General features: G+C 28.3%; 2 protein-coding genes across 7 annotated transcripts in view; one reads left to right on the top strand and one right to left on the bottom strand.

Annotated features, from left to right (window-relative positions):
* Positions 1 to 1,898: 1,898 nt before the first annotated feature.
* Positions 1,899 to 17,569, bottom strand: part of LOC117167208 — a 46,442-nt gene continuing 30,771 nt past the window's right edge. For all 4 annotated transcript variants that reach the window (XM_033351958.1, XM_033351959.1, XM_033351960.1 and 1 more), the window contains exons 3-8: positions 14,452 to 14,893; positions 11,023 to 11,334; positions 10,566 to 10,898; positions 9,951 to 10,364; positions 6,267 to 6,818; positions 1,899 to 3,372 (exon numbers count right to left, since the gene is read on the bottom strand). In XM_033351958.1, the coding sequence (XP_033207849.1) occupies positions 2,923 to 3,372; positions 6,267 to 6,818; positions 9,951 to 10,364; positions 10,566 to 10,898; positions 11,023 to 11,334; positions 14,452 to 14,892 (2,502 nt within the window). In that variant the 5' untranslated portion in view covers position 14,893 and the 3' untranslated portion in view covers positions 1,899 to 2,922. The remainder of the gene's footprint in view (positions 3,373 to 6,266; positions 6,819 to 9,950; positions 10,365 to 10,565; positions 10,899 to 11,022; positions 11,335 to 14,451; positions 14,894 to 17,569) is intronic.
* The window catches only part of LOC117167207 (dynein regulatory complex protein 11-like), a 27,942-nt gene continuing 25,226 nt past the window's right edge, over positions 14,854 to 17,569 (top strand). The window contains exons 1-3 of one of the 3 annotated variants that reach the window (XM_033351954.1): positions 14,854 to 15,009; positions 15,190 to 15,295; positions 15,421 to 15,573. In XM_033351954.1, the coding sequence (XP_033207845.1) occupies positions 15,464 to 15,573 (110 nt within the window). In that variant the 5' untranslated portion in view covers positions 14,854 to 15,009; positions 15,190 to 15,295; positions 15,421 to 15,463. Of the gene's footprint in view, positions 15,010 to 15,029; positions 15,296 to 15,420; positions 15,574 to 17,569 lie in introns of those variants that run through there. The other 2 variants (XM_033351953.1, XM_033351951.1) reach the window with 2 other exon arrangements.

Below are 17,569 nucleotides of genomic sequence, written 5' to 3'. Positions count from 1 at the left end.
ATGATGAACTTTTAACTAAGTAGTTGAACTTAAAAGTAGAAAAAAATTTTTTGCAGTGAAAAAATAAACGAATTTTCTTCTAATTAATTGAATTTTCAACCAAAAAAGGACGAATTTTTAAACAAAATAGTTGAATCTTTAACCAAAGAAGATTAATTTTCCACCAAAAGCTTTCATTTTGAACCAAAAAAGATCAAATTCCCAACAAAATAAATTAATTTTTTAACCGAAAAGAAGAATTTTCAATTTTTTACCCAAAACTATAATCGCCAGGAGGAAGAAACTGAACAAAAAATTCAATAGGAAGAATATTATATCATGGTGGACGCAAACTTTATTTTCAAAATGCCCTTAAATTTATATCTCATTGTTTTCTGAATCATTCAGATCTGAAACAAAAAATGTTCTTAAAGAATTCTAATTCTGACTTGCAAGAAAACATTTTCGAAAAGAATTATAATTGTGACTAGGAAAAGAGAATTTTTTACATGAATTACAATTTGGTATTTGAATATGGAGTTTTAAAAAGAATTATGATTCTGATTTGGAACAGGAAATTAAAAAAAAAATTTAATTCTGGGTTTTAGACCATGGGAATGGCAGTGAATTTATTTTTTATCCGGAAATCTTTGCATATTTTTAGATAATTCAAAATAAGTTCGATTTAAAAATTTTTTAAATGTTAACTTTAACCTTTACAATACTATGAAATCGTTCAGCTTACAATGCTCAATTATAAAACCTTAAACTTAAAAAATTTCATTTTAGGCCTTCATTTTTAAACGTACATTTTCTAATAGTTTGAAACTAAAAATTCTTGACGAGAAAAATGTTAAGTTGATAAACTACAAATATAAATGAAATATTTTTAAAATTGAACTGCAGTTCAAGCATTAAAAATGTAACAACAATTTATTTCAAAAACGATTCTAAATCTTCAAAAACAAATGTGTGCAAATTTTTAACTTTAAAAAACGATCAATTGTTTTAAATATTTTAAAATTATTTTGAAATTGAAAATATTTTATGAAGTTTATAAAATTTTGGATAAGTAACACTTTATATTGATAAACTGTAATGTAAATTAATTATTTTGAAAATTAAACTGTAATTCGATTAATAAAAATTAAACAGTAATTGATTTCATGAAACGAATAAAATCTTTTCAATAATTGAACTTTTTAAAATTGAAAAAATTGGTAATTGAACGAATGTAAGCATCTGATTTAAAGTGTATGCATTTTTTCATTTTTAAATAAATTTAAATAAATAGATTGACAATTAAACGCATTAATTCAATTTTCAATCTTGAACAATTTGAAACTGAATTATTTCAAATAGCTTTGATGATTAAAAATTTAGAGTGCTAAAATTAAGATTTGAACATTCCAATTTGATTTGTTCCATTAAAAAAAATTAATTTGTGAATGAAAGTCTTCAGTAGAAAACAAGTTTTTAATCGTTACATTTTTATTATTTCTTTCTTAAAATTGCTTAAAATAATATAATTTTGAATTTATACAAATTTATAATAACAATTTATTCAGTTAAAGGGCATTTAATTTATAATTTTTTAACCAAAAAGTGTGAAAAGCTTCCATTTTGTTTAAATAATTATTAACCGTTCACAATAAGATATTCTGAATTAAAATATTTTTAAGCTTCAATTTGAATGTTTTGACTTGTACTTAAATTTTCAATACTTTAAATGAAAAAAATATTAACTGCAAAGTTTGCATTTTTTAATTTCAATGGCCGTGAATAAATGTTGCTAACAGAGAGATTGAAATCATTCGTCTAGTAGATACTTTGCATTTAGAATAAAATTTATTTTTTATTCCAAAAGGAGGGAAGGGATTTTTCAAAATGAACTTCATATAATAATAAAAATTTTAATGTCACTACGATTCTTAAGTAGGAATGATTAATTAAAAACATATTTACAAGAAACTCGCATACAAAATTATTAACAGCATTCTTTACAATAAAATCTATATTAATAAGTCAGTGGTTTTCAAAACCCTAAAATTAAACTATTTTCTTTTGTACAAAAACTTTAATAAGACACAAACTTCTCTTTCGCTCGTTTAATAATACGATATAAAATGGTTGTTTTATCTGCAATTTGATCGGTGAAATGTTCGACACTGACCCTGTTTCGAGAAATCATTCGATCTAGTTTGAAAAAATTCTAAACTAAGGAGTCTTTAATTTCACAGCAGTATAGAGAAAGAGAGCGAGAGAGAGAGATTTAATTTAAATCAACTTTGCGAAGAAAACCACGAACGTATAAAGTTTATACACCGCATTCGAGGTGACATGCTCTGTTGTATAATTTAATCTTACGATACTATCTATTTTACAATAAACTTTAAGAAATTAAAGGAATTTATCATTCACTTTCAGTTTTTATAATATATTACAGAATGTTCATCTGGGAATGTGACATTATTGCACTGCAACTATAACAAAAAATACCCAAGTACTAATACTTAAGCCTTTCTCTAGTAAAAATATACTTTCTTTACCATTTGTTAGTTCATTTAAATAAAAAACTTTCCTAATAAACGATATAGTTTTCAGTGTGATTCTTAAAAACATTGAAAAGCAAAATTTAAACGCAATCGGAGACTTTTCGTCACAACCTTATGGCACGTCATTGTTACTAATTATTATTATTATTTGATAATTAATTCACTTGGCGCATAATTTTTCTTTTAAAGTCCCCAGCTATTAAATTTCACTTCTTACAAATTCATTGACCCTACGTAACAAAATTTAAAACATCTTTCGAAATAATCTCTAATTTTTTGAATATTTAAAGCTAAGGAAGAATTTCAGTCGGCCTGGTACTTTCTTGTTCAAAAAACTTCTCTGGAATGTAAAACATGTTGTAGGTTGGTAGAAACATTTTCTTGTCGACTAAACCTTTGTAGTGGCCAAAAGCTTAATGTAATGAGCTTTCTGAGTGATTTCAAATTCCTGGGCTGGCATGAAACACTGCGTTTGAATCTTCGGATGGCGAATCTTCTTCATGAGACTTCTACTAATCAGGATTAGAATTACTAGAAGAATACTGATAGCAGCGATGATAACAAGGACCCAGACTTCAGAATTTTGTTTAAACATTTGCACTTCCACACATCGATACCTGTCGTGGCCGGAAGTAGTCACTGTTTCTCCGGTAATTTCATCTAAACTCGCACACACTTTGTAATGTCCAGGTATTAAACCAGAAAGAGTGATGAAAGTCAAGGAACAATTCATTTTCTTTCGGTGAACTGATGCACTTTCTGTTGCAAATACAACAACTGATAGCTCACATCCGGTACCAGCTGGTATCTCTGGGGGGAGGGAGAGACTGACATCAACCTAAAATACGATTTTTTATATTTAAAAAATCTTTGTTTTATTGCCCTGTATCATGTTAAACCTCCATGTTAAAAGAGCAGGTTCAGTAATTAAATTGAATACTTTTAACTTCTTGGAAATCATTTTAATTTCTCGGCAAATCTTAAATTCTACGAATTCCTTAAATTATTCTGAATTTCCTAGATTAGTCTGAATTGCTTAAGTTATTTTGAAGTACTGGCAATGTTTTAAATCCTTGGAAATTCTCTGAATTCAGATCATTAAAAAAAGTCATTGAATTTACCAGGAATTTAGGTAATGAGAAGAATTTAATAAATTTAGGGAATTTAGATTATTAAAAAAAATCAGATAATTAAATGATTTCCAAGGATTCAAGTGATACAAATAATTTAAGGTATTCAAATAATTTAAAGGTTTCGCAGCATTCAGGGGATACCGGGAGTTCGGAAAATTCAGAGAAATTTAGATCATTCAAGAAATTTAGAAGTTGGGAGGATTCAGAAGAGTTTAGATCATTCCATGAATTGAAACAATTCAGAGAAATTCACAATGACTTCCTTTGAATTCTGTTTGAATATGATTGACATCTTTCGAGCCCTTTGTATTCTATTGAATTGCTAGAAATTTTTTTAAACTCCATGAATTTCTTTTAACTACCTTGAACTCATTTTAATTCCTTTAAATTCCCTGAATTCTTTGTTTATCTAATTTCCTGAATACCCTGAATTCCTCAAACTCTCTTAATTTATTGAATTCTTTTTTAAATAATCGAATTCTCCAAATTCCTTTGATTGATTGGAATTCCCTAACTTCGGCATATTTAAAAAATTTCAATGAATTTAGAATAAATTTAGAGAATACATGGAATTCAAAAAATTTACGAAATTCAGATAATTAAAGAAATAATAGAATGCAGATAATTAAAGGAAATCAGAGAATTTAAGATATTCAGATGATTAAAGGAAATGAAGGAATTCAGAGAATTTAGGAAATTTGGAAAATTCAATGAATTCAAATCAATAAATTAAGAGAATTCAAGAAATTTGGAGAATTCAATAAATTCAGATAATTCAATGATTTAAGAAAATTAAAGGAATTTGGAGAATTCAATGAATTAAGAGAATTCAAGACATTTTGAGAATTCAAGGAATTATAAGAGTTCTAAGAATTAAAGAAATTTGAAGATTTCTAGAAATTCAGAGAATTCAAGACATTCAGATAATTAAAGGAAATGAAGGAATTCAACGAGTGCAGAGAATTCAAGCCATTGATAGAATACAAGGAATTCAGAGAATTTAGGAAATTTGGAGAATTCAATGAATTCAATTCAATAAATGAATTAAGAGAATTCAAGACATTTTGAGAATTCAAGGAAGTCAAGGAGTTCTAAGAATTAAAGAAATTTGAAGATTTCTAGAAATTCAAAGAATTCAAGGAACTCAGAGAATTCAAGGAACCTAGAGAATTCAAGGGATTCAAATAATCAAAGAATTCAAGGAATCCAGGTAATTAAAGGATTTTAGAGAATTCGCAGAGTTCAAGGAATTCGGAGATTTCACGAAATTCCGAAAATTAAACAAATTAAGAGAATTCAAGGAATTGAAATAATTTAAGGAATTAAATTAATTCAAGAATTAAAAATAATTCAAGGAACTAAAATAATTTAATGAATTCAAATAATTCAACGGACTCCCAGAATTCGAAGAATTTAGAGGAATTTACACTGAATATCATTGAGCTTTGATCAGTTTTTTCAATACTATTGATTTCTTGAATGCTTGAAATGCTTTAAAACTATTTGAAGTTCTCTTCAATTCGCTTAAATTTCCTAAACTCATTTTAATTTTTTCGAATTCCTGGAATGATCTGAGTACCTTGAAATTCCTGAATTCAAGTAAATTAAACAAATTTAAAGAAATCAGAAAAGTTCAGGGATTTAGAGAATTCAGAGGGATTCCGAGAACGCTGGAAATTCGAATAACTCTAGGTATTCAGAGAGTTGAGAAGATTTCAAGAAAATGAAAAGAATTCAAAGAGCTCTGAAAATACCGTGGAGTTCCGAGAGTTCAGACAATTCAAGTCCTTTGTGCACTATTGTTCTTTTGTTAAATTGCAAAAGTGCTTTAGAACATTTAATTATTTAAGTTCCTTAAATTTAAGGAATTCAAAGAATCCTAGGGATTCACAGAATTCAATGCATTCAGAAAATGCAGAGAGTTCGGAGAATTCAATGGAGTTCAGAAAATTGAGAGAATTCGGTGAAATGGAAACAATTTAAGAAAATGAAAAGAACTCAAAGGAATTTGTTAGAATTTGAAGTCATTTCATACAATTGAAGCGAATTTAGAGGAATACGAAGAGTTCAAAGGAATTCAACTGAATTAATATAATTCTAAATAATATTTTAATTCAAGATAAAAAATAAATCTATTTATTCATATTTTTTAAATTCATATTCTTCGGCTCATTAGGAAAAAAATAACATTTGAAAAAAGAAGGAGAAAAAAGGAAAAAGTCAACCAAAACCAACTTCTCACTTTTTCCTTTCTCTGTCTTTTTTATACTACTAGGGAACCAACATGTTGCACGGTTTGCTTATTAATATTATAAGAGTTCTTTTAATTGAATCCAAATAAATTAACCTTAATTTATTCTAAGAATTTTTTTATTTAAATGCTCTTAAAAGAACTGTATTAAATATTTGAAATTTTAATAATATATTGAAAAAATGTTATTGTTTCTTTTCCTATTAGGAAAATGTAATAATCTAAATAGATTGGTTCAGTATCACCCTAATAATATACTACACCTGAGATTAATAAATACCAAACCTTCTCTTTTTAAATTAATTAAATTATTATTTAGCCAATTTATAAAAATTTCTTAATAAATACCTGGAGAAAGCCTTCAGTGGAAACATTGACATGAACAGCAGTAATCGCAGCTATGACAGCAGGTTCTCTCGTCGTCACTTCCCTTTGCATCTCCTCTTCTTCATTTTTAGCTTTAACTTTGCTTGTCAGATGAAAATTCTCCTTTCTTCGAGTTCTGGTTTCCTCCAGAAGAATAATATCACTACATCCGAGACCAAGAGAAAGGTCATCATAATCAGAGGAAATCAAGATTGTCACGCAGTAACGGTACTTGTGCTGGAGTTCCATATGAAGTGAAGATGGAATAGTCACCGGAAGTGAACATTTATCCCTCATCAAGCGCGAGTCACAGTGAAGAGGACTCGATTCAATCTGAATTTCATTACCACCCACAGTTTCATAAATCATTAGATTATCGCATGTGTAATGTTCCCGGCAAGGATCCATCGTCCAAAGAAGATTCATTCCATTTAAATCATCATACTGGAACTCCTTCAGAACTATTTGCACACCAGAGACTGGAAGTCTAGTCGAAGGTGTTGGGTCACCACATAATAAACTTCCTGGTGAGACCTACAATCGTATATGATTTTTTTTGTATTTTACTAATTCAGGATGGCCACAAAACTTAATTTTTAAAGTTCTAGTTTAAATTTCAATTTATTATTTTCAGGGCTGCTATTGTCCAATTCACTTGGAAAAGGACACCTTTTTAAACCGAAAAAATTACCGAAAGTGACTAATTTTAAATCCAAAAAGTGAGTAAAAGGGACTAATGCGCATTAATAATATGACTAATGTTCTTTTTAATTTAAAAGAATTCAAAAGAATTGAATTCACAAGACTTCAAAGCAATTCAAGTTTAATTAAAAAGAATTCAAATTAATTGGAAAATATTTCAAAAATTCCATTGAATAAAGTAAAATTTGAGTGGAATTAGAGGAATTTAAGGGAATTTAAACGAATTCCATGATGTCCCTAAAAATCCAAGGCGAATTAAACAAAATGAAGATCAATTCAAAACAATTCAACAATATGGAAAAGTTAATTTAATTCAATAAGTTTAAAATAAGTTTAGAGAAACACAAGAGAATTAATAAAATTTTATGAAATGCCTAAGAATTCAAGGTGAGTTTGAAATACTTCAAGATCAATTAAATAAAAATTAAAAAAAAAAACACTTTCTATTGAGTGGATTTAAGTGAAAATAGAAAAATTCAAGAGAATTCTAAAGAATTAAAAATAATTCAAATGAATTGAGCATAAATTAATAAGAATTTAGGGCGAATTCTAAACGAATTTAACTGAATTGCAAAATTTACATGGAAATCTCTTCAAATCTTTGAAACCCTACGAAAAGTTCCTTACTTCTTGTTAATAAATTCTTTTAAATCCATTAGAATATAATAAAATTTCATCAAAATACATGATCTTCAAACATTATAAAAGCTATAAAATCGTTCCATATCTTCCAAAATTCTTGGAAATCTATTAAAACTTCATGAACATTTTTTAAAATCCCTGAAAATCATTCAAATTCTAAGAAATTAATTGAAAATTTTAAAATCACTTGATAATACTTCGGAATCTTTCGAAATGCCTCAAAGTATTTTTGGTTGTTTAAAAACCTTTCCAATTATTAAAATAAACAAAAAATTCTTTAAAAAAATGTAAAATTCCCTCAAATATTTCCAATCCTGTGAAATCCCTTGAAACTTTTTAAAGCTCTTTAAAATGACTTGGAATATTTTTAAAACACCCAAAATTATTCCAAATCCTTTGAAATCCCTTGAAATCTTTTAAAAAATATTTAAAGCTCTTGAAAATTTCTTGGAATTTATAAAAATAACTTAAAATCTTTTAAATCTTTTGGAATTGGTTTTAATTACTGATATCGATTAAAATTGGCCAAACATATTCCTTTAAAATCCTTTGAAACTTTTTAAAGCTCTTGAAAAGTCGTTGAAATTTAAAAAAAGTGCTAACATCTTAAAATCGTTTGGAATCACTTTAAATTATTTAAATCTATTAAAAATGCCCTAAGATATTTCAAATAAAATAAAATGTTCTAGAACTCCTTGAAATTCTTTCTAAGTATTGGAATCAATTGAAAATTTATTGGAATTAAAAAAACTTAAATTATTTTACGTCTTAGGCAATACCTTGAAATATTTTTAAAAATTTGAATTTCTACGAAATCCCTCAATTATTGTGAATAATTTTGTTGAAATCCATTAAAACATATAATCCCGCGAAACTGCAGGAAATCTGATATTTCCTCAAATCCTGGAAAATTTATCAAAATACCTTGAGACCTAATATCCATTAAATAATTGAAATCCTCCGAAATCCTTATAAAATCTTTTATACTCTTTTAAATATCCTGAGACCCTATTGGTTTCATAAAATCGGTCCATATTTTTCGAAATTCTAGGAAACTCTTTACCCCCCCCCCCCCATTAAATTGTTTAATCTCATGAAATACCTTGGAATTTTTTTAAATTCCCTGAAATATTTCAAATCATCTTAAATATGTTAAAACCCCGTAAAACTTTTTAAAGCTCCCTAAAATTGGAATTTTGTTAAAATAGCCTGCAATCTTTAACAAAAATCGTCTGAAATCGGTTGAAAGCTCTTAAAACTTTCTTAAAACTCCTGAAAATTGGAATTTTTTAAAATACCCTAAAATATTTAAAGTCGTTTGAAATTGTTGAAATCCCTTACAATTTATTGAAACTTTCGAAAAATCTTTGAGATTTGTTTAAATACCCCAACATTTTTTAAATCCTTTGAAATCCCTTGAAATTATTGAAATTCATAAAAATATTGACAATCCTTTAAAAACTTTTGAAACCCCTTGAAACTTTTTAAAGCCTTTGTAAGTTCTTCTGAATTTTCAGAAATTCCCTAAAATCTATGAAGTTCTTTGAAATTCTATTAAATGATTGCAATATGGTAAAAATCTCTAGAGATTTTTTTAAATAACCGAAATCATTTCCAATTCTTTAAAAAGTTTTGGAATTCCTTGAAACATTATCAAGTTCTTTAGAATTCCTTGGAGATTTTAAAAATACCCTGAAATATTTGTAAATCTTCGGAATACCCTAGAATTATTGAAATCTATTAAAAACCCCTTGGAATCTTTTGAAATATCCTGAGATATTTAAAACTCTTTGAAATATATTGAAATCAATTGAAACTTTTTAAAGCTCTTGAAAATTGGAATTAAAAAAATACCCTAAAACCTTTAAAATTCTTTGGAATATCTTTGAATAATTGAAGTCTACTGAAAGTTCCTTGGAATCTTTTAATACAACCTAAATTATTTCAAATCTTTGAAATTCCTTAGAAACTTTTCAAAGCTTTGGAAAGTTGGAATTTTCACAAATACCCTAAAACCTTTGCAATTCTTTGAAGTCCGTTCAAATAATTGAAATTAACTCAAAATTCCATGGAATGAATGCTGTTGAAAATTCCATGATATTTTAAAAATTCCTCAAAATGGGTTAATTTATTGAATGAAAAGTGACTAAAGTGATATTATCTTTTTAAAAAGTGTGGGAGCCCTGATTATTCTTGAGGTGCTTAAAGTGCTTCTTACAGAAATTCCCTGACCTGTTATTTTTTTTAAAATCCCTGATTTTTCCTCTCATTCCAGCTACTTTTAGTTAACACCCTGAATTTTGCTTCGAATTATAAACTGACCTGAGAAAGAATTCCATTCTCCAAAGCTGGCGGAGTTGCACACACAGCTGATAGTTTATCCTCTTCTTCCAAAGTGGAATTCGTCAGCCAATTAGCAAAATCTAGCAGGGTGCAGTCGCAATTCAGAGGATTGTCAGACAGAGAGAGTCTCTTCAATTTTAATTTTGAAGTTGGTACGTCGCTAGCCACCATCGTGATGTCGTTATCATCCAGTCGAAGATCTTGCAAATTCTTCAGTGGCAAAATCAAATCGGATGTGAGAGACCTCAGAAAGTTGTGGGTCAAATCCAGCATTGTCAGATTCTCCAAATGAGCTAAAGAAGAACTTGATACTGCAACAATTCGATTATTCGCAAGGTCCAGCCTTGTCAGGGTGTCCAAATATTTGAATGCGTGATCTTCCAAGACATCAATCTGAAATACAAATATTGTCTCTAATTAGAAAAGTGCTGGATTTAAGTACCTAGTGACACCATCAAAAAAATGAATACCCCGGAACGATTCTTATTAATATTGCTGATGTTTAGTCATGGCAATAAATAAAAGAGACTACTTGGTAGACAAAGGAGACTTTTAAGCAGCCAGCAGAGAGAAACATATTTTGTTGCTTCATACCTGATTGTGACTGAGGCTTAAGTACGTCAAATTTCGCAATCCAGAGAGCGCACCTTGTTTGACGTTGATCAATTCGTTCTCGGAAATCGAAAGGGACCGAAGTCTCGGTATCAAGGGAAGTAAATTGGGACTGATGGGTCCTACAAGCATATTCCGGGAAAGATCAAGTTCTTCAAGCCTTTTGAGTCCTCGGAGAGCTGAAAGAGCTGACACGCTCAAATGGTTTCCTCGCATCTTCAAATAACGCAGAAATGGCAGAGATGCGAAAGCTTGCGGTGACAACTGAGATAGAAGATTATCACAGAGGTCCAGGTAAGTCAAGTTCATCAGGCCCTGGAATCAAATTGCCTCTATATTATAATTTAAACATTGATTTTTCTCTTCTAGCATGTGTTTTCAAGGAATATAGATTCAAAAATAATTTAAAAACTATGAAAAGAAACTTTATTATTCTTACCACGAATGAATCAGCTTCGAGAGTCTTTAGCTTATTTCTAGAGAGATCCAGCCTGTCTAGACCAACTAAATGTCTCAAGGCAGCTGTTGGAACAGATTCCAGAATATTGTTAGGAAGTCCCAAGGCTTGAAGAGGTCTTGATAAAGCTGTAAAAGCATTTTCGTGAACTCTTCTCAGTTCTCCGGTGGAAACTACAAGTCCATGGAGTGCTATATCCTCCAAAAAATGTGCTGGTAGGACGGATATTCCTGTGACGGTGACGTCCAGGAGGGAAATGCCTGGATGACTGTGCCTTAAGTGTCTACTAATCGCCTACGGTAATTAAAAATTTCTGATTGATTATTTTTTTAGATTTTTTTAATGAGTTAGAATCAGGAATCTAATCTATCTTACGTACTTATCACAAAATCTTAATTTTTTGATCGATTGCTTTATCAGGGTGACCGTATATTTCATTTTCAAAATTCCTTCACTTTTTCCCTGGCCATTATTGTTCAAAGACCAACATTTCAATCTTGTAACATTTTTAACGGAATAAAATAATTTCAGATTAAAATTTTGAAATTTCAAATCTATTTCAACCAAAAAGATTACTTTTCATCCATAAAAGATGAATTTTTAATTTAAAAGGACGAATTTTCAACAAAATCATTTTTTTTTCTAACTTGTGTCGTTTTTCAAAAATTTTTTATTGATTTTTTATTTTTAATGTTATTTTACACAAAAAAGAAACAAAGTACGCGTCCTGTCAAGAAGTGATAATTAACGAATTTGTAGATCTTTTTTTGTATCCTGCATAGTTTGACCACAAAACGGAATTATTTATTTTTCATTATTTTTTTCAACATTTCTTAATGATTTTTTATGATGATTTTACAGGTTTTTAAAAAATAAATGTTTTTCTTCTCTTGACTTTTTTCATATCGTGCGTTGTTTGGCTTAAAATTTGGATTTTCTATTGATTTTCAAAATTTTGAAAATGCTATAACTTTGAGAACTTTCTGTTTATCAAAAAATGTCATAAGGATCAATTGTTCGCCTTTTTTAATGCTATAAATATCCGTACATACAATTTTCAAATTCGAAAAAAGTGGTCTCAAAAATGTTCAAAATACCGTCACTTTTTGAATTTTTATCCAAATGACTAGTTAATGAACTCGTCCTTTCTTTTAGGACTTAAAAAAAGTGTGCCAAAGATCGATTTGGTCCGTTCATTTTTTCGAGAGTTATTGTGTTTACGGACGGGTGGACAGACCGACAGACAGACGTCATCGTGAAAACCTGATTTTCGGATTCAGGGGGTCTCGACACGTGGAGATCCTTTTGAAAAACCGTGGTGTCAAATTTAGGAAAATTCTAATACTTTCTCAAACATAAATGATTTTGAATGTAAATAAGATGAATTTTCAATCCAAATGAGAATCTTTCTGACCAAATAGACGAATATTTAACAAAGCAGTTCAGTTTTTGACAAAAAAATATGACTTTTCAAACTAAATACTTGAATTTTCAAAAAAAGAATTAAATTCTCAACAGAGTAGTGGAATATTTACAACCAAATAGTTGAACTTTAAAGCAAAAGAAACGAATTTGTCTAAAAATGCTTGATGAATGGATGAAGCTGAAATTGATGAAAGATGAATTTCTAAAAAAAAATGTAACAATTGAATTTCCAACCAAAACAGATGAAATTTTTTACCAAAGGAAATAAATATTAAATAAAAGGACGAATTTTCAACCAAGAAGATTAATTTTTTACCAAAAAAAGACGAATTTTCAACCCAACATATGAATTTTCAAAGAAATAGTTAAATCTTCGACTAAAAAGCTTTCTTAGTCAAAAAATAAAAATAATTAATCCAAATTGTTCAGTTTTAAGACAAAACGCGATTTTTTTGTAAACCAGTTGAATTTACAAACAAAAGATATGTTTTTAAAATAAGAAATTAATTTTTAACCAAAATTTGCACTTTTAACTACTAAGAAGGGCATTTTGAAAAAAAAGATCTTACTCCTTCTTCACTCCATTGGGAATCGAACCACAAAACTTCTGATTCCCGGTCAGGTACTTTTCCAATTGAGCTATTAGAGGGATCAGAATAAGAACTCTTAATTAAAAAAAAAAACGCTAAATTTTCCGCTAGATGTTAATGGTACAAGTAATTATTTTTAATGAATCTGTTATATCATCAGTGAAATGTTTCCTTACCGACAGTAGACAACTCTCCAAACTATGAAGGCAGAAAATCCACAATATCGATCAAGTTAAAAATCTTCAAAAACAGAAAATGCTTAACGTCTTAATCATGTCCATCTAGTCTGATTAAGACTAATGAAGAATCTTAACTTGAGCGATATTGTGCATTTTCTACCTACATAGCTTGGAGGGTTGTCTACTGTCGGTAAGGTAACATTGCGCTGATGATATAACAGATCCATTTAAAGACTAATTTTTCAACTCAAAAACATAAATTATCAACCAAGAATGGAAAAGTTACATTCTACGTTAAAAAATGACTTTTAAGTCAATGAAAAAAATGAATTTTTAACAAAATAGTTATTTTAAATCAAAGAAATGAACCTTGAAAAAAATTCTCAAAAAAGTTAAACTTTTACCCAAGTAGCTGAATTTCCAATAAAAAAGAAGATCAATTTTCAACAAAATGGTTAAAGTGTCGTTCAAAAAGATGAATTTTCCACTGAAATTATGAATCTTCAAGTAGAATAGTTAAAAAGTGATTCAACCTTCGTTCAAGTAGTTTAATTTTAAACCAAAAAGATAAATTTTCAACGAATAATGTGATAGTAGATATTTCAAACAAAAAATATTTTTATTTAAAAAAAAATTGAATTAAACCAAGAAGACTAATTTTCAACCAAATAGTTATATTTTTATTAAAATAAGATGAAATCTCAGCTGAAACAGATGAATGTTCACATCAAGAAGACGAATTTTAAATAAAAAGTTAATTTTGTACCAAAATACTTAAATTTTTAACAGAAAAAGGCGAATTTTGAACAAGAAAGTTAAACCTGCAACTAAAAAGGATAACTTTTTACAAAAATTGTTAGATTTTCAAAACAAATAACATAATTGTTAACTAAAAACATAATCTTTGGAAAGAAGTAACTGCAAAACAAAAATTAATTTAAAGTAATTTAAAGCGCCTGTTACAAAAATGTCCTGACTCTTAATTCTTTTTTCAAAATCCTTGACTTTCCCTGACTATTAGAGTTCCGTAGCTTTTTCCTGGCCTATGGCCACCCTGTTTATCATTTCATTTTTAACCACTAGATTAAAAATCAAACATCATTATGAATATGTTTTTCAATAGAAAAATCTAAAGGAGCTTCAGAGCATTTCTTTATTACCATCTATTTTCTAATTGATATTATATTTATGAAGTTTCGATTCACTACAAATAATACCTGTAACGCAGTTCTATCTCCAGTACATCTAAGCGTATGTGGAAAATCGCAAGAACACTCGATCCCAACTCCCGTTATATTAGGGCATTCCCATACAACATTCAAGGAATCATTTCTTCTTTTAGACGTCGATGGAAGTTGGTTTTTTGTATTATCTGAAGTAACTTTTGTCACTCTACCGACTTTTGTCGGTATTTTGGTCGTTGTAATTCCTGCTGTTGAAGTTTCTGGAACTTCTTTTGATGCTATTGACGCTCTAGTTTTTATTGTTGTTGATATTGTTGGCATCCTGTTGATTGATTCTGATTCTGATGATATTACATCGTCTATGGTATTCTTTGATAATGGAATTATTGTTGCAGAATTTTGATCATCGACTCCAAATGAAAAAGCCGATGACAATATTGCCAGAGCCAATAAAACTTGCAGTGTTCTCGGCATACTTTAAAAAATAAATGACATCTAATTAAATATTTGTTTAAATGATAACGTTCTTAGTCTAAGAGAATCTTCAAATATTAATTAACTTGATTTTATATATCAGGTTACTTCAGACGAGTAAGAACTATCAATATTATTAACCTAAATAAACATTTTGGACCTAAATCTAGAAAACTAATGAGAAAGCTCAAAATTAGCTTAAGTTGAACAATCATTTCCATAAGGATTAAAGACAATTTTTATTATAAAATATTTTAATGTCTAATTCTTATTATTCTGATCTATGGCTAATAACAGGAAAGGATGCAGAAGAACTTTTACAATTGGACGAAAAAGTGCAAGCAAAAGAAGCTACAAAGATAAAGGATGAGGGGTTGCTCTCGATTCTGCCTTTGTACCTCAAGTAGGAAACTTTTGAAATAAAGTAATATTTTACTAAATACAATGTGGAACTGTTAGAAAATATTTTGAAACTACATTTTATATTAATTTTTCGGTCTTAATTTTGCGTTTTTTAAAATTTTTCAGGTATCGCAATATTGTAAGACGTCTCGTTATTTGCTACGATCAGATGATACAAACCCAAAAGCGAAATCTGATTAAAAAAATGTTGGATTGTGCAATAGGCAGAATGCTGGAGTACAAACGAGAAATTGTGAATCTGGATTGCAGTGAACACGAGTATTTTTCAAATTTACGAAACTTTATTATTTAACAGAGAGGCTGCACGAAATTTGTGGATTTAAACTTTAAAGCTTCTATTTTTGTTTTTCTTCACAGATAATTCAAGACTTATATTTTAAATGTTTAATTTTAGGATTTCTAATTTTTAAAAGTACAGATTAGTCGTATGTCAAACTCGATAAAAGACCCCCTTTCCTTTTTTAATGTTACCTGATATTTGAATTCCAGACTATTTCAACTTGCCTGACACAAACTCTCTTTATCTACTTAGGAGTTATGTTTTACTACTTACTGCTAATTATGGTTTCAAAGCTTTAAATTATTTCTTATCAAATCCTTTTCAATATAATTTGAAATAATAATATCTAAAAAATTTGTATCTAGAAAAGTTGGAAAAGTTGAACTAAAATTGAAAAATTGTTTTAATAAAATTACTTAGAATATTATTAATATCAGATTTCACAGCTCAGAATGCTCTCAAAATGGAAAATAGGGTGATTTTTCATAAAAATAAGAGAATGACACAGGAATAAATTATTTAAATAACTATTATAATATAATTAGGATAATCGAACAAAATGAACTTTCAACTCAAAAAGACGAATTTTCAACTAAGAGTTGAGGTTTCTATCTTAAAAGTCAAATAGTTTAGAAAAATTTTTACTTTTAAGCCCGGAAAGATAAGTGTTCAATAAAAAACATAAATTTATAGCAATAAAGATGAATTTTAAATGAAATGAATGAATTTTTAACCGAATATTAAATGTTCAACATAAAAAGATTCATTTTTCAACTGGAGTTAACTTTTCAAGCTAAAAAGTGGAATGCTTTAGGAAACACTTTACTTATTAAATAGAAAACATGAATTTTCAAAGAAATCGTTAAATTCTCCCAAAAAGAAGATTAATTTTTAATAAAATCGTTGAACTTTCAGGCGAGTGAGACGACTTTTCAGCAAAACAGTTTGTTTGCCAAATAGTATAATTATCAACCTACAAAGCTGAATTTTCAATAAAAGAGATGATTTTTAAGCTAAAACGGCATATGTTTTAGATAACACTTGATTTTTGAATCAGAAAGGATGAATTTGCAAAGAATAAGATAATACTTAACCAAAAAACATGCAGTTTTAAACAAATGGTTGAATTTTCCAAAAAAAAATTAATTTTCAATAAAATCGTTAAACTTTCACACAAATAAGACGAGTTTTTAGCAAAATTGTTTAATTTTTTATCAAATAGTTACATTTTCAACCTACAAAGATGAGTTTTCAACAAAAGAGACGAGTTTTTAAACTAAAAAGTCATGTTTTGAAAAAACTTGACTTTTTAAGCCAAAAAGACGAATAGCCAACAAAAATGAGGATATTTTAACAAATTAATTGAATTTTCTACAAAATAATTAAATTTTTAACCAAATAATCACATTTTTAACAAAAATATTGTTAAAATCTTAACCAAAAATATAATAATAGATTTTTCAATTATAAAAAATAAATGTTCAAATAACAAATATTATTTTTCTTTCAAAAGATGAATGTTTGACAAAACAGTTGAATTTTTTACTAAAAAAAGATGGGATTTTAAGAAGAAAGTTCAAGTTTTAACAATATAACTCGATTTTCAAGCAATAGTATGACTTCTAACCAAAAAAGATCAATTCTGGACCACCAGAATAATAGTACACTTTTTAATTAAAAAGAATGAACTTTCAACAAAAAAAAACAAATACTTTTCAACCAAAAGATGAACTTTCAATCCAAAAGGAGGAGTTTTTCATCCAAAAATATGAGTGATCGACAAAGCAGTTGAATTTTTTACCAAAAAAGATGGGTTTTTAAGAAAATAATTTATTTTTCAACGACATTATTAAATTTTCAACGAAGTAATAGTACGAGGGTAGTTCAATAAGTCCTTAGAATGACCAACATATGGCGCGTGAATCGCTCCAAATCATCTGTTTTCAGTCAGCACCACTCCCGACTAGATATATG

This window comes from Belonocnema kinseyi, chromosome 2 (assembly GCF_010883055.1).
Source record: "Belonocnema kinseyi isolate 2016_QV_RU_SX_M_011 chromosome 2, B_treatae_v1, whole genome shotgun sequence".
In the NCBI taxonomy this organism is placed as follows: Eukaryota; Metazoa; Arthropoda; class Insecta; order Hymenoptera; family Cynipidae; genus Belonocnema; species Belonocnema kinseyi.
This window is presented reverse-complemented; position numbering and strand designations above follow the sequence as displayed.